This window comes from Lampris incognitus, chromosome 9, assembly GCF_029633865.1.
Source record: "Lampris incognitus isolate fLamInc1 chromosome 9, fLamInc1.hap2, whole genome shotgun sequence".
Lineage (NCBI taxonomy): Eukaryota > Metazoa > Chordata > Actinopteri > Lampriformes > Lampridae > Lampris > Lampris incognitus.
The window spans coordinates 17,500,881-17,521,384 of record NC_079219.1 but is presented as its reverse complement, the minus strand read 5'-3'; the positions used below and the strand labels follow the sequence as shown (position 1 = coordinate 17,521,384).

The following is a 20,504-nucleotide window of genomic DNA, read 5'->3' as shown; positions in this document are numbered from 1 at the left end:
GCACACAATTAAAAAACAAACAAACCAAAAAACAAAAAAAACAACAACGAAAAAACCATTTCCAAACTTCTGGGATAACTGACCATAATGACTTAACACTTGCACACATACACAATTTACATAGTCTGAGGCTCTCACACACACACAAACTTTTTTCAGTTGTATCCAGCCAGCTACCCCACTCTTCCGAGCCGTCCCAGTCACTGCTCCACCCCCTCTGCTGATCCGGGGAGGGCTGCAGACTACCTCATGCCTCCTCCAATACATGTGGAGTCGCCAGCTGCTTCTTTTCACCTGACAGTGAGGAGTTTTGCCAAGGGGATGTAGCACATGGGAGGATCACGCTATCCCCCCCCAGTTCCCAATCCCCCCCAGAACAGGCGCCCCAACTGACCAGAGGAGGCGGTAGTGCAACGACCAGGACACATATCCACATCCGGCTTCCCACTAGCAGACACAGCCAATTGTGTCTCTAGGGATGCCCAACCCAGCCAGAGGTAACACGGGGATTCAAACCGGCGATCCCCATGTTGATAGGCAAGGGAATAGACCGCCACACCACCCGGACACCCACACACATGAACTTTTAACAAAATTATTGAATTTCCTACCAGATAGAGCAATTTACTTTATAATTAGTTACTCATGTGGCCTCAATGGGCAGGGCTTCTAGGCTGAAGCAAACCTATGATGTTTAAAGTGAGTTTCCTTAAAAAACAGTGGTCTACCTTCTCCTAGGTCTTTACTTCAATTGCAAGGTAATCTATATCAAATGCTCCCTTCACTTTCAAAGATTAATTATTTATCATCTACTGTTTTTCCCACTATAACGCTGCCAAGTGTGGTTAAAAAGGGAGACTGGTGTGTTCAATAATTCCTTTGTGCTGTTGCTTTGTTCTTTAACTGTAAATTCTTTAATGTTTTTGCAGAATATAAAGAACCTAGTGCCTTAATAGTTAAAAGAAAGGTGTTAAAAGTCTACACACGTCTCAGAATTGTCGAAATTTCACAGAACTATTATGATGGATAACTTTTTTAGTTGGGCAGCACGGTGGCGCAGTGGTTAGCGTGGTCACCTCACAGCAAGAAGGTCCTGAGTTCGAACCCCGGGGTTGTCCAACCTTGGGGGGGTCATCCCGGGTCGTCCTGTGTGTGGAGTTTGCATGTTCTCCCCGTGTCTGCGTGGGTTTCCTCCAGGTGCTCCGGTTTCCTCCCACAGTCCAAAGACATGTAGGTCAGGTGAATTGGCCACATTAAATTGTCCCAAGGTGTGTGTGTCGGCCCTGTGATGGACTGGCAGCCTGTCCAGGGTGTCTCCCCGCCTGCCGCCCAGTGGCTGCTGGGATAGGCTCCAGCATCCTGCGACCCCGATTGGGATAAGCGGTTCGGATAATGAATGGATGGAACTCGTAGTTTTGTTGCTTCATCATACCCAAACAAAACAAATGACAAATACAGTTTGCATAGCCATTTTGTCCCAACAGCTTCTTTTTGACCTTTGCCGCCCAAGGGGGCAGTCATCAGTTTTTTACTGACATAGTAAGATACTAAGATGATTCAGAGTAGTCTCCTATATGTATATAGTAAACACTTATCATCTCATACTGTTCAACGCTATCAGAATGTAGACCTATTGCAGGGTACCCACAGATTGTGGAATATCTGTAAAGTTGCATCTCCAGGCAGATAAAATAAGGAAACCTGATAAGTTTTTTGCTAAAAGTAGTGGACTATAAATTGGATTTTGAGTCCCTTCACACACACACACACACACACACACACACACACACACAAAAAGACCTTTTTTTCAGTTTATTGTCTTGTGTGAGGGCCATCAGCTGTAGTGAATCAAGTTCTTCCCTTTTAGACCTTTTCTCAGCAGACAAACAGTGGTAGAATGCAAGGCACATGAAAAACTGAAAATGCTCTTCTTTTGACACGCAAACTGATGAAAACATGTATGAAATAGTCTGAAGGTTGGAAAAATTGATAATTTCTAAGCTTTGGTGTTGCTAGCCTACGTTTAAAAAGCCTTTAAAAGTTTTGTAAAGCCTGCGTTTAGCAGCGCAGTCAGTTTCGAAACAGAAAATGGGTTCTACGTGGAAAATGTTCCCGTTGGTACTGTCAGTCATCCATTCTCTATAGAGCCCTGCATAAGTGTGATATTTCATCGTTGAGAGCCAAAGTCTCCTTTTCTGTTTCTAGATTGACAACACAGATCCATCCACCCTACAGCATATAACACATTATAGTGGTCAAATTAAATGTATTTCTCTCAAATGCCTTATTCAAAAGCATGTCAACTGAGATGCTACAAAGGCAGCCTAACTGTGGTGATTTAGGGATGGGAAGGCACCGCATGTGTTTTTGTTACCACATTTTTTTTTTTTACCACCCAAATTCATGATCTTTGCAAAGTGTAACCAAATATGCTTTCCTACTGAAAACATCCCCACATCTCTGTAGCAACACTGACCACATCGCTTATGCTCGGTTAGCTCTCCAGCGTGATCACAACAGATGGAATATTTTCTTTCTCTCCGTTACCACTGCATTCCACAAAAACATCATGAAAGCTTTGGGTTCGGACCTATGAACAAACTGATAAATGTTTTGGGCTTGGTTTAGATTTCCATAATGACCAGACAATAACCTGTAATAGTTGTGTGTGTGTGTGTGTGAAAAAACGCTTTGCCCCCATTTTTTCATGGCAAATAAATGGAGCAGCTGAAAACTGTTAGAACGTAGCTTGTTGTTGTGAATAGTGGGTGACAATCCAGAATATGTTGTAGGACTTCTGGTGCAATATGTGCCCGGGAACACCGTTACACAGGGCAAGAGGGAACATTTCCCCCGGCACTTTGAGAGACCTTAATAACCCTTCCAATTAAATTCATCTTAAAAGAGAAAGCACAAGGTCTCAGAAATCTGCTGGTGATGTTGGGATTTGGATTTCCACCCCAGTTTGCCAAAGTTTCCTCATCGGTGGAAATTTGTAGTAGAGTCTGTCTGTGCTTTGTTGGATCCCAATCTGCATACCGTGACCCAAGATCTCTCACTTTACCCCCCCCTCTTCTTTTTGCCCCCTTTATTCCTTCTTTCTCTTTTCCTGTATCTCTTTCTCTCTCTGTCTCTGTCTGTCTGTCTGTCTGTCTCTCACGCTCACAATTTCTGCCACTAACCCCCTATTTGGAACTTTATCCTCCTGTCTTGGAAGAGGCTGATGGGAAAAGGTTGGAAGGAGATTCCAGTAACTTGTTAAACACTTGCAGACACACACATACAGCATGTTGAGGTGGGTGAACAAAGCTGACATTGTAGGGAGAGGGGAAGTTAAAAAGATGCCACACTCATCTTAGATGGTGTCATGATACACTTGCACTACATTGGCAAAATCCCAAGTAGGATTATTGGGTGGCACATGGGCCTCATAAAAGCTCAAAGCTCAGTTTGTTTATTGTATTTTTGGTCTTTTCTTAAGTGGAGCTTCTTCTGGTTCATTGTTCTGGAACACACCGTAAAAAACAAACAAACAATTACCTTACAGTTTTTTTGAGGCAGACTTATAGTTAATAATGAGCAAGAGGTATGCATAGTTGATGGTCGAGGCACAGGATCATGGCTGACAGGCTCACATTAGACCAGATGAAATAGCTGATGGAAGTTTTATAGCCAAATCAACTACGCTGTTCATTTTAGAATGTGGTATTCGAGACCATTGTTTTAGATCAGCCCTAAAGGATTTGTCTGACACAACTGAAAGGACAAGTCGGTGGCTGTGGATGAGGAGAAATCATTCAGTTTGAGGTGTAGCTCTTAGACCTTGTCTATGGTAAGGAATGGAAGTAGCCACCAAGGAGATCTGTATAGAACTGGTCCAAGCAGTGCTGGTGGCAATTATTGGGGGTGGAAGATGGCCATTGAGCCTGCTTAGTGCAGGTGACACCAGTTGGGGAGTACTGCTGGGTAATCCCCAACTGGTGTCACCTGCACATAGATGATACTGGTGGGGGTGTGACTCTTGTCAATGATCAAATTAGCTTGCAGGATAGTTGCAGGTGGAGGGTTTCAGATGTGATGATGGAGGGGGTGGTTCTGGGACACCATAACTCACTGTAGAGCCTTGTAAAGTTTGTAATGTGTCCAAATCAAAGAATTTTTTTTATATATACATGATGATGCTGGTTGTGTGGCTTGGGTCCTGGACTGTTCTGATGGCGTCTGGACACTGCTTGCTGCTTGGCATCCTGTGCATCATATTCTTCATAAATTTTATAAGTCCATTATAATTCTGTTATCCTCTTTCAATGTTGTATTGTGTAAATTGCGTAAACACAACATCTATTGCATGCTGTCCGTCTTGGGAGAGAGATCCCTGCTCTGTTGCTCTCCCTGAGGTTTCTTCCTATTTTTTCTCCCTGTTAAAGGGTTTTTTGATGTTGTGTTGCTGTTAAGCCAACTGAAGCAAATTTGTAATTTCTGATATTGGGCTATACGAATAAAATTGATTTGATTTGATTTTGAAACACCTGAGAAGGATGGTGGCCACTTAAAAACCTCTGTGAAATACTCATGCAGGCACTCTTTGAGGTTGTTGCAGTTTGGTAGCCAACTGGGCCATTTGAAAACAAACAGTACTGCCTGATGTCCTCTCCTTAAACAGGAACAATTTTGGAGAATTGTTTATTTGTACTGGGTTTCTGTGTGTAGCCTCCTAATTATCAGGACAAGGGATTTCATATCAGATCCTTTGTATTACTGAATGAAAGTATTGTATAATTTGTATTATTTATTTATTTATTTTGTGTTTTGTTTTACACTATTTTTCACTGATTATTTCACATCCTTAGACTGTGTTTTATGGTTAGGTCACCACAAATAAGAGACTAGAATAGACATTTACAGACTGTAGTCATACATTAGTTGATTTTTCTTACTATTTAATCACATTAGGAAGCGTTAGGCCCAAGTGATGGATCCAGATGTTCGGAAAATCCTGGTCCAGATGGGATTTTGCTTACTTCTGAACCAGATTTGGAAGTGCAAAGTTTCAAAAATTGAAATGTTTGTTACCCCAACCACAATGTCAACTGTTGCATGTAAAAATATTGTGATAGTTAATTGAGGCTCGTAGAGCGATTCTCACTGATTCTACCCCTTTAAAAGGGAGGCTAGATGCCTGTAGATGAGGAGTCTTAAGCCTGGGTTCTCTGCTAAAGGGATCTCACTTTTACTACTCTACACTGCTCCCCTAAAAGATAAGAGGCCTTATTGTTACAGCTACTGTGTGTTTGTTGCCCCAGTCACCACTGTCTGGGGTGGTGGGCTTTGTACATGGCACAAACCTCAATACACTATTAATTTTCAGCTTTCTGTTCTCTTCTGTCTCTCTTTTCCTCTTTCCCCCATGCATCTTGTTCTATTTTGTTGTAGCGCTCTCTCTCCCCCTTCCCCTCTCTCTCCTTCTCTCTCTTTGTTTACTTACGCCCCTCTCGCTTTTTAATTTGTTTTTGGTTTTTTTCATTCCAGATCTTCCATTACTACAGACCAGTCTTAGATTGGGTTCAGTTGGTCACCATGTCGGACCTGCCCAACTTCCTGACATCCGGCACGGAGTTTCAACTGTATCCTTATTCTTACATCCTTAAGTGTGTGCTTTTGGCATTCATGTGTGTGTGTGCATGCAGCAAAGTCACATCAAGGCTGCTCTTATTTGTTTGAATTGACCCACACCCGTTTGCACACAGTTTTAGCATCAAACGGCTATGCTTAACACCAGCTTTCATGACATGTATTATGCTCTTGTTGCATGCCGCAGTAATGATAAAATAGGATTGACAATAATGCATATCCAATCATTTATTTAGATTTAACTAACCAGCAAGCATCCACACAATACTGTTGCTGTTGTTACCAAAAAAGCAATACAAAGAGCACATTCAGAAAACTATTATTCACTCTGTTATTTACTTGCCACTGTAACAGCCTCTGTGGCAAATGCATAATGGGAAGTCTTTGTGTATCCCTCAAGAAGTTTCCCGTGCCAAAATGAGGTTGGGAACTCCCTCAAACCTTTATTGTTCCTTCACTTCTAACTAAAGTGGCCTGTTTGGGACGTCATTGAAAGCCCAGCTGCTGTTAGACCAGCTCAGATCACTTCGTGGAAAGGTAATGGGGCAAGGGTGAGATTCAACTGATGTGCATTTCAGAGAGATGATTTCCAAAGTTTAAATACTGACACACCTTTGTCCAGAGAGGATTTTCATTTCCAATTAAGTAAAAAAAAATAAAAAAATAGTCATTGCTCTGTGCGGCGTGGCTCAAGAGGTAGAGCGGGTCATCTAGTAATCGGAAGGTTCCTGGTTTGATCCCGGGCTCCTCCAGAGAGTGTGTCGAAGTGTGCTTGAGCAAGACACTGAACCCCTAACTACCCCCTATGCGCAGGTTGGCACCTTGCATGGCAGCCTCCACCATGTATGAATGTGTGTGTGAATGTGAGGCGTACATTGTAAAGCGCTTTGAGTGTTCGGTAGATTAGAAAAGTACTATATAAATGCAGTCCATTTGCCATTTACCATTCTTTTACATCTTGTTGGGAATGAATTGACTCCTTGGTCAAATCAACTCACAGGGAGTTGATCCATTATGTATGTGTCCATGTGATGCATGTGTGTATCCCCAGGTAGGAGCATTGCTCTGCTTGTCATGTACTGTCAATCCCGTCGCCCAGTCCCCAGCCAGCCAGCTCAGCTCTCAGCGCTGGAGAGAGTCTTTGGCAAAGAGACCTAAGTCGCTGCCTGGTGAGACACTTTTTCTTCTGTCCCCGATAGTTTTCTTTGCCGCATGTTACATGAGAAGCTTTTTTTTTTCGGGGGGGGGGGGTAATGTTCCCTGAATTAGCAATTGAAAATGGTAACTGGGACCTAATTAATTTGCATATCTTATTGAGATATGAGGAGCACAACAGTCTTCAAAGATTTTTGGGTTTAATTTTTGAAGAAAAAAAAAGTAGCCAGCTAAGCCATTTCATTTTTCCCTTTATGATGTCTTTCACAAAAAACTGTCCAGATGCAAAGGGTTTTAGCACTTGTCTATAAACCATTTAAAAGGGCTCAGGGCAAAAAGACCCATGAATGAAAACTGGGCAAAAAAATTGAATATGAATCAGAAAGATGTTAAAGGTGATCAAAATTGGCGTCTGGGTAGCAAAGCGGTCTATTCCGTTGCCTACCAACACAGGGATTGCCGGTTCAAATCCCCGTGTTACCTCCGGCTTGGTTGGACGTCCCAACAGACAAATTGGGGATGGGACAGCTCGGAAGAGTGGGGCAATGGCCAGATATAATTGGGGAGAAAAAGGGGGGACCCCCCCCCTAAAAAAAGCGATCAAAATTGTAAACCATTCATCTATTATCCAAACTCCTTATCCTGCTCTCGTGGTCGTGGGGAGGCTGGAGCCTATGCCAGCAGTCATTGGGCTGCAGGCGGGGGCTGCAGTAGACTGTGCTGATTGGGTATCCATACTAAATCCGGTATCGATACGGTGCTCCAGGGGTAGCCTGGGACCACTAGGCCGTGTAAGGAGCAATGCAGCCTGAGCAATAAAATTGTAAACCAAGAGTGTCATAATTCTCGCATAAGTTTCTGCTTAATTTGTGTTTGTTTTATTTATTAGAAGAGGAGTCCTCTTCTAATAATATGATTTTCCCTTGCCCTTTCATTCGTAAGCATTGTAGCTTTTAATCTCAGAAATGGGAAAATATCAAACCTTGATACTGACACTTTTTGCTATAGTTTCCATAGTTTCAAAATCGTGATGTCAGAACTGCAAACATTTGAATGTTCCAGCCAATAATTTTCAATTTACTATTTGTATAAGTCTAACAACTGGAAACCTGTCAATCCTAGTCTGGCAGACAATCTGAATTGCATATTTAAACAAAATGTGCATGTGCTTTTCTATAAAAGAAAGTAACATGCTACATAGATGCCAGCCAGGAAATTATAAAAATTGATTGATTTAAAAAAAAAAGGCAAAACAGGACTCGTTTAAAACAATGGCTTTGATGAGATGGAAAAGGGCAGAAAGAAACATGCCTGTATGGGTGAGTTTACAGGTCACTGGGGTAGGTAGCCTAATAGAAAACCCATTTAGTGTCACCTGTGTAATGGAACTGCCCACTGATGGCAGCACAGCTGAATTCTGTCAAACACAACCCTGATGAATGGGCTGCTGACACACTGGTTTTTGAATAAATATGAGTTGGGGCTTTTGAGTGGACAGCAAAATTGTGTTGTAAGTCTATTTTGTGAGAGCCACCCATGGGAGCAGAAAATTGCTCACCCAAGTTTTGGCAAATCGGTTTATTTTGTTTTGTTTTTTTCTTTAAAGCCTCTAAAGAAGATGAGGGTTTTCTACTCTGCTGTGACCTAACTCTTCCCTCAACGTCTGTCTCTTGCCTTGACCTATAGTGCCTGAGGTAGAGGTGAAAGGTGAGAGTGCCCACTACTTCCTGTTGGTCCAGGGCTCAGATGACAGTGGCGGAAAAACCTGCAGAGTCAGAATGTTGCACTCGGCCAATCAGATCAATGGAGCAGCAATTGTGGCAACAATCACTGGGCTGTTGAGAGAGAAATCTTTGTCATCAACAGGTACGTTATGTTGCAGTACTTGCACAGTGTCTATGTGAGTGGGTTTATTTGAATGTCATCGTCAATGTGTTACAAAAGCTCTTAAGAATTATGGGGTGCGTATGAAGGCATGGGTGTCTATGATTTGCTACACTGTCAGCAGCTTTGGCCAGTGAGTGCAAGTTTGTGTATTTGAGGGGAGAGATGACCTTCAAATGAGAAGCCAATGCTTTGATCTTCCCTTTCCTCCTTTTTTCATGTTATAGCACACTGTTATTTTGCAAACATCTGACTTAGTTTGTTACATTGTTAATAGCAAAGAAAAAAAAATAAAGCCTTCCCACCTTTCCGTTCTTTTGATTTAAAGCAACTTATCAGCTTGATTGAAATGGTTTCCCCCTCAGTTTTAATGAAGTGTTGCAAAAGGAGTGTCCTTGCACACCAAGTTAGCCCATGTATGGAAGTATGGAAACAGATTGCAGGCTCATAAGCAGGCCATCCAGGCTTTAAGGAGACTTTTTTATGACCTTTCTCTGTGTGTTTCTTTCTCCATTTTAAGGCATCCCTTTTTCTCATAGTGTTCCTCTTTCTCCTCATTCTGACTGCCTTGTGTTCTTGCCCCTTTTTTTCTCTCTCCTTCAATTTACCTGATTCCTTGTAGTAGGTAGTCCACTACATTATAACCGAGGTTCTTTGCTCTTTGTCTATTCAGGTTTTCTCTCTCTCTCTCTCTCTCTCTCTCTCTCTCTCTCTCTCTCTCTCTCTCTCTCTCTCTCTCTCTCTCTCTCTCTCTCTCTCTCTCTCTCTCTCTCTCTCTCTCTCTCTCTCTCTCTCTCTCTCTCTCTCTCTCTCTCTCTCTCTCTCTCTCTCTCTCTCCCTCTCTTTCCCCTGAACTATCTTCCTTTCCTCTTCTTCTTTGTCAGTTCTTTGTGACAGAGAGAGCAGAAGGGGCAAATGGAGGAAGGGAAATAACAGACAGATGGACAGGGGACAAACAGATGAATGATTTAACATAACGAATGCGGGGGTTGGAAATAAATGAACTTCACAAAATGAATGAATATTTTGAAGGATGGAGATGTTTGGGCCCTGTTGCACAGTGCACCACTGTTGGTTGTTTCCTCCAAACTGGCATCTTTGACAAAGTCCCTTTGTGCTCTTGGTCTTATCAATGTTGTGCAAAGCCCAACTGCACTATACCTTCCAAGGATCCCTTCTGGGAGTTCCTCCTCTAGTCAACTAACTTTTAACTCTCATTTGAAAACACATTGAGATCAGAGGGATATTCTCAAATGTGTTTTGACTGCCATAATGACACTGCAGATTGCACTCATAATCATTCCCAAGCTGCATATTTGAATTTTTGTCTGTCCCAAAACAAATGTTTTGAATTAGTGTAAGACTCGTTTTACCTTACATCCTTATGTTTGCTGCCTAAATTGTAGCACAAACCAAAAGTATCGGAACAGGGAGGTAAAGTTAGTCTTTTATTAAAGTTGACTCACTTATCTAAAGTGTCATTCAAAGTCAAAGCGTTCAGGAGAGACAGAAGAGACTGGCTTCATCTTTTATCAGCTACATTGAACAACAATGAAGTAAGCCATTATAGCTCACAAGAATTAAGGTTCTCATCTATATGATACATAATTGTGGCAGTGAATGAGAATTGAGTGCTGTTTAGTTATACACTACATGTCAAGATGCCCCCTTCTCTTTAAACCCATTCCTTTCATTTCCCAATCAGAAAGAAAAGCTGGCAAAAGTCCTCACTTGCTGCCCCTTGTACATGGAGATGACTTACTGAAGACAGAGAGAAGGATAACCCAGATCCAGAAGCTTGTACTCAAAGAATATCTCAGTAAGTAACAATCTGCAAATTTGAAGTCACATAGTTTATGAGAGTTGGCACTGGCAAAAATAAATTATGCAGGGCAGATGTACAAGTTAGACAGCGGCGAGACAATACAAACAATTTGGCCTTTGATAGCAATAGCTGATTACTTGTCTAAATAAGGGGATTGAAATTGTTGAGTTGATGAAAAATACTTTGTTAAACTGATGTTATCACCTTGCCTGCATTTACTTTTTTTATTTTCAATTTGTAATACACAAAATTATTTCTCAAAGTAATCTTGAACTACAATGGAAAACTAGAAAACATGCTAATAGAAAACTTTGAACACTTTATCTCGAGAAAACATCTACAGTTCAGCACCTTGAGTTAAGATGTCCATTAAAATGTTACTTGTTTAGATGCAAGTTATGATGACTAAGCCTTACAGAACATTCACAAATTAGAAAATCATTTAAGGCTGTCATGAGACTATATTACCCGGCGGCATATTATGTTTTGTTTTGTTTTGTTTTTTGGGGGGGCTTTTGGTCATCTGCCATCTCCATGGAATTCTTTATAGTTAGGCAACAACTTTGAAAAAAGTATCAGTTATCACATGGTCTTTAATCCACACTTACACACACACACACAGGCAGACACACACCTACCTAGGATTTCCTCGCTGCAGGAACAGCTGGCTCTCTTCAGCTCTCTTATAGATGATAAGGAGGAATATGCTGGCCTCAGTATGTAGCTAACCCATCCCTGACCCCTAAGGATGCCAGTAGCCTTGACTTCCTTGACACATTGCCTTAATTAGCCCCCGCTCATCAAGTTGTCTTTTCTTCATTCAGTCTGACACTAGTATCCCTGAGAGTAGTTTTAAGTCCAAATACTTCATCATCTGTCAGCTTGGCAGGCTAAGATGCTTACTTAAGCAATGAGCTGCAAAAGATTTTATAGGGATTTTGATGAATCTACGTGGCATTGTTAGGCATGTCCCGAGGCAATATTTTTTTTCCTGCTGCAGAGATAAGTGGGGAATATCCATTTGTTAATCATTATTTACATTTGTGTACAGTTGTGCAGTCACATCTGTTTTATTGGTGCTTTTACAGTATCTTTGACCATGTCACTGCCAAGAAGAAAGAACTAAAACATCTAAAAAAAAAAAAGGAAGGACCTGGACTATCCATGTTATAGTGTCGGTTGCAATATCAAGGGTTTGAATCCAGCTCACCATTTTTCTCATGTCTTATCACTTATTCTGTCATCATCCACAGTTTAGAAAAGACAAAATAACTAAATGCTAAAAAAAAAATATACTTGGGATAAAGGACGAGTCTAACTCAGTGCTTAAATTGCTGACTGTCCAGTGTCAAATTTTGTCCTCCCACTCGAAGGTAAAAAACTGCCTTTGTTGTTTGACAAAGAATTCTCATTAGAGGCTCTTATTATAGATTCAGTTTAAAAGTACTGTCACTTTACTCTGTAGCCTGGGAAATCACTATATGCAGAGAAGAGACCACACTGTGAACTTTTGACTTGGTGAACCCTATAGGTGCCATCCACAACCCACTGAGCCCCTTTCAATTTAAACTGGCTGGTTACCGACACTCTTTTTCACCTCAACATGCCTGGAAACGTTCTGTTGGCATATCATTATTTAATAGACACACGTAATGTCCCCTGAGCAGTCAACGACATTGACTACATGACGGAGTGGAGCCAGATGAAAGAGAGTGAAGTGAGGGGGGGACTGGAGAAAAAGCAACAAGGCTTCTCTTTGAAACGAAAATGAGCAGAATGAGAGGAGCTGACAGACCACAGGCCTCAATAAAATTTAGTGGAATAGATTTTGAGTTGGGGTCAAAATGGAAATGGGTTTGACCTCCATAAGTTAGAGAAGTTAGCAGCATTGTAGCAAAGTACACATCATGATGGTAATGTGTGTTTGACAGGTTTAAACAAGTATATGTTTTGCCTGGGCGGCACAGTGGCGCAGTGGTTAGCGTGGTTGCCTCACAGCAAGAATGTCTTGGGTTTGAGCCCCGGGGTAATCCAACCTTGGGGGTCGTCCTGGGTCGTGGAAGTTTGCGTGTTCTCTCCATGTCTGCGTGGGTTTCCTTCGGGTGCTCCGGTTTCCTCCCATACTCCAAAGACATGTAGGTCAGGTGAATCGGCCATACTAAATTGTCCGTAGGTGCGAATGTGTGTGTGTGTGTGTGTGTGTGTGTGTGTGTGTGTGTGTGTGTGTGTGTGTGTGTGGCTGGGTGGGTGTGTGTCGGCCCTGGGATGGACTGGTGGCCTGTACAGGATGTCTCCCCGCCTGCTGCCCAGGGACTGCTGGGATAGGCGCCAGCATCAACGCGACCCCAGTTGGAATAAGCAACTTGGATAATGGATGGATGGATGTTTATGCCTTTATGGTTCTTCCCATTTGTCGGCCTGAAAGCCTGTTTGCCTCTATATGCATATGTGTTTATCAGCTAGCAGTCCGGTTAGTGTATGTGTGAGGGATTTTATTTTTGTGGTTTCCCATAATTTAAAAATTTGTGAATATCTGTCTTTCAGCCATTCTTGATATTGAATCCAAAACGTCCATATAATTGCAAGATGAAATCAGTTAAATGGCAAAGTTGTTAAATTACATTTAGCCATGTTTCTCTGTAAAGAAACACTTCTTAACATCTCCCCTGCTCCTCATTGCCTCCCTCTAGCTCATGGTGATCTACAGTGTCCACTTGTCCAGGAAACTTGTTGGTTTGATTACATGGTTAAAAGAATAGTTCGGTTTTTACTGTGTTCTGTTTGCATAGGGTCTGACAAACTCATGAATACCTTTTCTATGTCTGCACATGTAGTCTGAAGGTACGTTGAGCTGTAACTTCAGCCAAACTAATCTCAGTTGCTGGATGTCTACAGGGATCACGAGCATCTCCTCTCCAAATAAGGGAAATACACCTTCTTTTTGCTCATTAGTCTAGCGTTAAAAGTTTTTTTTTTTAACCAAAGTTTTCACAAGTACATGTAAAATCCTAGAAATTAAATTATAGCTTTAATTTATTTTTCCATAGTACGCACAACTGTTTTCTTTGACTGCGGAAGAAAATGCATGTCCATCTGTCTTCTACAGCGGAAGATGACAAATGCATATTACACCAAAACAGTTCAAAACTTTAATCTAATGTTTAAGATTTTGCATGTACTAACATGTGAAACATGCTAACACATGAAAACGTCGGTTAAGAAAAGTTGTTAATGCTAGGCTAACAAGTAAAAAAATATTAACCATCGGCTTTGGAGAAGGTGTAAGTCCCTTCTTTTCAGAGGAGCTGCGAATGATCCTGGTCGACATCCAGCACTTGCGTGCCTAGTTCACACTACATGATTCTAGCCCAGATTTTCCACTGCCCAACAGTTTTTTAAGTTCCCTGACAAAAGCCCCAGATCAGAGGCAAATCGGCGTTGGCTCGGCAGTCACAAATCGGCACTCCAGCGCTGCGTGTGAACCGTTCAAAGACGTGAGCCGAGAGGTTCGCCAGTGCATATCAGATGGGTCTCGGGTATCTAATGAGCTAAATATCTGGACCTGTCGGGGAGTCCAAATCCTGCTGTGTGAAATGTGTTTTGACTGGCAATGAGGGCGGCGACGAGCTGCGGCCAATGATCAGAATTGAAAGCCTGTGAAAAGCTATGCTTGATAATTTAATCCGTTTTGTTTACATCATCAGTATTTGATTTACCTTTTCATATATAGGTGGGGGGTTTTTTTGTTTTTTTTTTTCATTGTAGTGAAATTGCTTTTTTGATTGTCACACAAGTTCGTATTTATTTTACAAGTGTTTATTGTTACCGTTTCAATAAATGTTTGCAACAAAGTTTAAAAAAAGTAGTCTGTCTGAACATGCAATTGAAACAATTACATCACAAAGTATATTCAACTTGTATAAACTGTCTTGAAACTACACAAGAAATTCAGTACCAAAGGTGCTGAATCAATAAGAGCCACAATAATAGTAATCTTTATTTGTTGAGCACTTTTAAAAACACAAAGTCCTTAAAAGGCAATGCAGTACAAAATGTGAAAAAACGTATAGAAACACACATCTAACAAGAAAAAAATGCATCTCTCGCCGCTCTGATGGCTGAGCGGAATAAACCGCCGTTCTTGCAACCCGCTCGGCATGTGGCTGGGAGGTTCGTATCCCAGACTTGCCGTAGCCGGTCACGGCCAGAGCGTCCACGGGGTAAGGCATTCATTAGGCCACCCTTACCCGAGGGATAGTGGGTGTAGATCGGTGTAGTGTTCGGGGACTCGTCGTTCTCCAGCGACCCCTCTGGCCCACCTGGGCACCTGCAGCCAAGCAACCGAAAGCATTCTCTCTACGTCTCCTTTGCGGCCTGAGGGTAATGCAATCCATGCAAGGCTTCAGCGTGTAAAATGGCGAGAGCAGCCGACACGAGTTTGAAGGAAGCTGGTGTTACGACTATCTCCTTCCTGTGGAAACGTGAGCCAGGGGAGTTATTCGGCAAGAGTTCCGGCCATATGCCATTGGGTTAATCGGGTGGGATAAGGGGAAAACTAGATATAAATTTATAAAAAAAATGCATCTCTCTGCAGAACATACAGTCCTTGCTGCCCTCGCATCCCTATCCGTTCTTTCACCCATTTTCTTTTCTTTTTCGTCTTTGTTTTATCGCTGCAAATCAGCGTACAAACATCTTGGAGCACTTGTTTTTGGCAGATGTCCATTTTTGGAAGAAAAAAATCCTGTCTCGTGCACATTTTCCATGTCATTTGTCACGTGTGTTTTTGTGACAAAACGCAATTTGGAGACCAGGCAGACTTTTCTGGGATTCCTCCTGGTGAAAGACTTTGTAGTGTGTGACCCCCCCTGTCGCTGCTCTGTCATGTCGTGTGGAACCCACAATGACTTCAAGATTCCTAATTACAAGACCGCAAGTCATGTGGTGTGAACTTGGCATAAAGCTACACTAAACTCAGTAGTCAAGCTTTCTGCAAGTTTGTCTAATTAGGACACATAGTAAAAACCCCAGCAACCGAAATATTCCTTCAAAGTCGAACCAAAAAAATGGTATTTTGGACATTGAACTACATTTAAAATGCCTTACAGAGTCAACAATAAGCTTGTTTGTTTCTAGGGCGGCGAGGAGAGGCATCAAGCCCAGCCACAATACCAGTCAATGACCTGAAGGTCCTCTTGAACCTAGCCAGAGATCAGTACCTGAAGATGAAAGAGTCCACCCTGCCTTTTGCTGCCCCCTGTCTACCGGAGGACCAAGAGAACAAAGTCTCAAAGACCTCGGGTTGGTTGACTTTTAGAAAGAACTATAATAGGACCTAACGATATTATTATTTCCAGTGAGATTTAGACAAATGTACAGAGATAACGTTCAACGGTCTACTCACTGTTTTTCACCTGAACAAGATAAAATATGCCCCCTACCTGCTAGAAATACACATTCATGCTAGAATTATTAAGTCCTTTTGATATTATCCCATACGCCTAATATTATAATCTGTTATTTATTTTTTTCCTCTACAGTAGAGGTTTCCAAGTTGGAAAGGGTATACAATCTGTTTACAAATATATTGTAAAAGTTGTAGGTTTAAACTTGGCGAAAATACTGGTCTACTCCTAATCATCTGATAACTATAAAAAGTAGGCTTTATCATATTCTGATAATGTTTTCTTGCATTTTCTCCTTTTCGCCATAGAGCTAAAAAGTGTCCCCTCACAACAATCAGATTGGCCGGAGAGGAGTGTCCTCCACAATATAGAGAACCTACGAAGGAGACAACAAAAGAAGAGGTCATTTTGAAATTACTTTTTGAATTAAATTTAATATAATTTGCTTGTCTGAGATACAGATAATGTTCTCTGTAAATCTGCTACCTTTAAATCAAGCCTATCATCAGCCACTTCTTTTGTACTGTTTATCAATGTGTTATATGTAAACTGCCTCAGGTTCGGCTTGTTGTCATATCCTGGCTCCAGCGATAGTCTGCTGGGCCCTAAAGACAGTCACAAGGTGTCGTCTGCCCCACTGGATGCCAGAGAACTTCTAAAGCATTTCACATCTGAGGGCACGCCTGCTGGAGAGCTGCAGCCACTGGCTATCCACAGGGGGTAGGTTCACTTCATCTTTTCTGACTGCATGATGAGCGGCACCTCAAGTTCAGTCTTTGCTTGTCTGTCTTGCTGGGCCGGGGCTTTTCAATTGAAGCGCTGATAAGTGCCTAGTCCAAATGTTTGTTGTTTTTGTTTTGTTTTTTTGACACAGAAACAGACAGAAAAGCAGACTATTGAAAAGATGTTTGTATTATGCCTATTCACACAGACATGCCTATGGATATTGAAACACAGCTCTGTACTGACAGAGAGACTGCATTTTGAAACAGACTTACAGATGGATAGACAGACAGCCAGGGCAACAGGGTGGGCTTTTTGAGCTCATTTCCATATGAAAACCAGAATGGGTGAGTCTGCAATGAGTATTTGATTAGGATCATCAGCCGACAGGAGTGGGCTTCTAACCTCTCTTAGAAAAATGCGTTCATTTAGTTGGTGAGGAAAGACGGTGCCTGTGGCAGTAAAATACGTTACGCTACAGCTGTGGGTTCATCAGCAAATGGTGAGGTTTTTGTCAGCCTGGGGCAAGTCTGAGTGGTCTGAGAGACATGCCCTGCTGAGAATCTCTCAAAGGAGGACTTCAGAATCATAAAAATGATAAGCGAAACAAAGTTTATCTCTCACTGGCTGCTTTCTCCCTCTTGTCCTCTACACCATCTCTCTCTGCCCTTTTCCTGATCCCTCTCACTCCGTTTCCTTGACTCCCCCTTTCACCACCTCTCAACCCTCTTCGCCTGCTTTTATTCCAACCTCTGTCTTCCTAATCTTTATTTCTCCTTCTCTCTGTCTACACTATCCAACTCTCTCTCCCCCTCCCTCTGTCTTTGTCTCTCCGGCCACCTTTCCCTCTCTCCCTCCAGAGGTAAAAATGTTTTCCAGTTGTCTCCGGACCTGACTCCAAGGAAGGTCAGCCAGATGCCCTTCAGCAAGGCCTCCGTCTCCCACTACCACGGCATTGAGTACGTGTATTCATGCTATATGAGCACACAGACCATTGAGCTTCAAGAAGGGTGACATTCCCACATGTCCTGGAAACCTTAGAAATCCATGAACTTTATGTTTAGGTGTGTGTGCATGTGTGCGTGTCAGTCAGTCAGTCCGTCTTGTCTAACCATCCAAAGGGATTGCAGTGAGGCTTCCACTGATTGTCAGTATTGAAAAAAATGACCTTCCGTGGACAAGGGCTGTCATCTATACCAAAGCAAATGCCCCAGAAAATGTCCTTGAAAAGATCTGGAAAATGCAGTTATTTACTCCTACTAATTTAGAGATTGACAGTGGGGACAGAAGTCGTCAATATAACAAGCGAAATATTAAAATCACATAAATGAAAATGTAGAAGTTTAGATTTGGTTCACTAACGGTCCGTTAATCTTTAATGATGATGTTTTAGATGACAGTCTCCCAGCTGGGGACAAATGTTTACTTAGCATGTGCTTTGCCATCAGTAAAGGAAGTTTGTTTAAATCCATGTACAATCTTATAATTGTTCTCAATGGAATAGTTGAGCCGTTCTCATGAGGCTTAGAAAATAACCACGGGAGTGTCAAGATTACTTTCCCTTCCCATAATTGACTTATTGCTCTACTCAGGGTCATTGTGTGTATGTGTGTATGTGTGTGTGAGTGTGTTAACTGATACTTAGATTTAATTGCTCCTCCCCCATTGAGTCTAACGGCTTCACAAAAATACATTTCCCAGATTTATATAGCTACATGTTAAGATTGCTCTAAACACCGTCTTGTCTTTTATTCAATGCTATAATTTGCCTAACCCATGCTGCCAGCAATGTGAATAACCTAAGAACGTGTGGTAAATACTGATTTATACATATTTTGCTCACTGGTGCTCATAAAAAAATGTCTTAAATGCAGTCATTATTGGCCACTGTAGAGAGGAGAATGGTCCTGTCTTCTAGACGTAACTTTGGAAACCCTGCAAATTATAGTGTTGATCAACATGGACTGTTGATTTTGCTCTGGTGACACATTGCTGAAATATTTGAGGCAAAAACCTTTTTATTTCTTTTATTTCTTGCTCTCTTTCTTTCCCCCTTTCTGTTTACATTTGTCAGCTCAGTAATTTACTTGTCTGTTCAGGTTCTGCCTGGACAATCAGCGGGCCTTGGACCGGGATCGGAGCTTAGCGCGACTCCAGTCACGTCTGATTCGCTATGAGACCCAAACCACTTGTTCCAAGGAGCCCTGTCCTCTCCCCTTCGCCGTCAGCCCAGCCCCCTCGCCTGCTGTCGTGTCAGAACCAGGAAGTGTCCCTGATGGGGAGATGCTGCAGAATGCTGATGTTGCACGCCTTAAACGCAAGTCCTGGGACATGGACGGTGCAGGAGGATATCCTCACAAGAGGTAAAAGTGCTAGGGTGTGTGAATTTATGTTTTTTCCTGAACCTCTCCTCTTTTTGAGAGGCCCGCATTTTAAAAGTGCGGTAAAAATAAATAATGAAAGAACCAAGGTAAGTCTTTAGAAATTAGGATTTTTTTTTTTGGTCATTCCTGGAGTTTGGAAATTTAACGTAAAATGAATTGTGCGTGTGTGTGTGTGTGTGTGTGTGTGTGTATGCCTGTGTGGTGGAGGGCATCAATGTAGGATTCATCAAGACAGAATTGAAGCATTCATGAGAAGTCCACCTTTTAGATAGGGTGTCAATGTGTATGTGTGAGCATGTGCACCCATCCGTGTTTCCACCAACTGTATATGTGTGTGTGTGTGTGTGTGTGTGCGTGTGTGTGTGCGTGTGTGTGTGTGTAATTCAGACTGGCCAAGTCAGAGAGCAGTGACTCGCTGGGCTCACAGAGCAGTACCAGTAGTGGGACACATCCCTCTGTGAGGTCACTACGGCAACAACCGATCCGGTCCCAGTCAGCCTCCTCTTCCTCTTCAGCTACAACATGGACATCCTCAGGTCAGCAACAGAGCATGAAACTCAGTTGTTACTGAGATAGATTTATGCTTTGGTGGTGGGGTAATGTGGCCAAGATGATGTGCACAATCTTAGAGACTCTTCTTGGTGGGCTGGTGTTTTCATGTTCATTCATTCATTCATATTATTATTATTATTAGATTATACTTGAATGAGAAACTGTTGCCACATGGAGCACCTGAGAAAAGATAACATTCAGAGATTTTTTAAAGAAGAAAAAAAAGGCACCAGTATATGAGCCTAAACTGTTAATTGTGACACAAGTGATGGTAGTTGAAGTCTGTTGTGAGCTGAAGAGTCAGAGCAATCCACCGCCGCTTTTCCACCTCAACAGTAAAATGCCAACTCGTGGAAAGTGTTGACTTACCAAAATGAAACTATACCACAGGGATGTATTTCCTGTTGGCTGATCGAAATAACATGAGAAATCTCATTTACTCATTCTTAAAGTTTAGTCATTTGTTTCCATTTGGTAAAAGATAAATGGAATATGATGTTTTTTTTTTTTATCTTTGCAGTGAACTTCACTTTGAAGCTTGTCATGTAACCACCAATTTGAACGTTTAAGGTTTAATGAAGTTAATGTTACATCTGGAATTTTAGTCTGTTATTTTTCTTCCCTGAGCCCTTGATACATATTGGGGTGAACATTTTTGTTGGTTGTAGCTTGATTTCTGAAAGTTTTGTAGTGTTTTTTTGTTGTTACATAGCCACTGTTGCAATAAAAAATAACTCAGACTGGTACTGAAACACAGGCTTGATCAGCGTATATGTTTTTCATGTATTTGAAATTACTGAATGGCATTATGTCTCAGGGTTGGTGAATCCTCCCACTGCAGACAAGCCTCGACCCCACCAGCAGAAGACCCCTCGGTTCCAAGCAGAGGGTAAACCTGCCAAAGAGTCACGCTCCCAGAAACACCACAGGGTAAGAAGCACGGAG

The 20,504-nt window shown here is 42.0% G+C and overlaps 1 protein-coding gene across 1 annotated transcript in view; it reads left to right on the top strand.

Moving 5' to 3' along the window:
• The window catches only part of mtbp (MDM2 binding protein), a 54,368-nt gene that overhangs the window by 22,398 nt on the left and 11,466 nt on the right, over positions 1-20,504 (top strand). The window contains exons 9-20 of the mRNA XM_056286616.1: positions 5,530-5,624; positions 6,102-6,168; positions 6,683-6,800; positions 8,473-8,652; positions 10,376-10,489; positions 15,632-15,796; positions 16,209-16,302; positions 16,459-16,620; positions 17,484-17,582; positions 18,723-18,986; positions 19,395-19,543; positions 20,377-20,489. Coding sequence (XP_056142591.1) covers positions 5,530-5,624; positions 6,102-6,168; positions 6,683-6,800; positions 8,473-8,652; positions 10,376-10,489; positions 15,632-15,796; positions 16,209-16,302; positions 16,459-16,620; positions 17,484-17,582; positions 18,723-18,986; positions 19,395-19,543; positions 20,377-20,489 — 1,620 coding nt within the window. The remainder of the gene's footprint in view (positions 1-5,529; positions 5,625-6,101; positions 6,169-6,682; positions 6,801-8,472; positions 8,653-10,375; positions 10,490-15,631; positions 15,797-16,208; positions 16,303-16,458; positions 16,621-17,483; positions 17,583-18,722; positions 18,987-19,394; positions 19,544-20,376; positions 20,490-20,504) is intronic.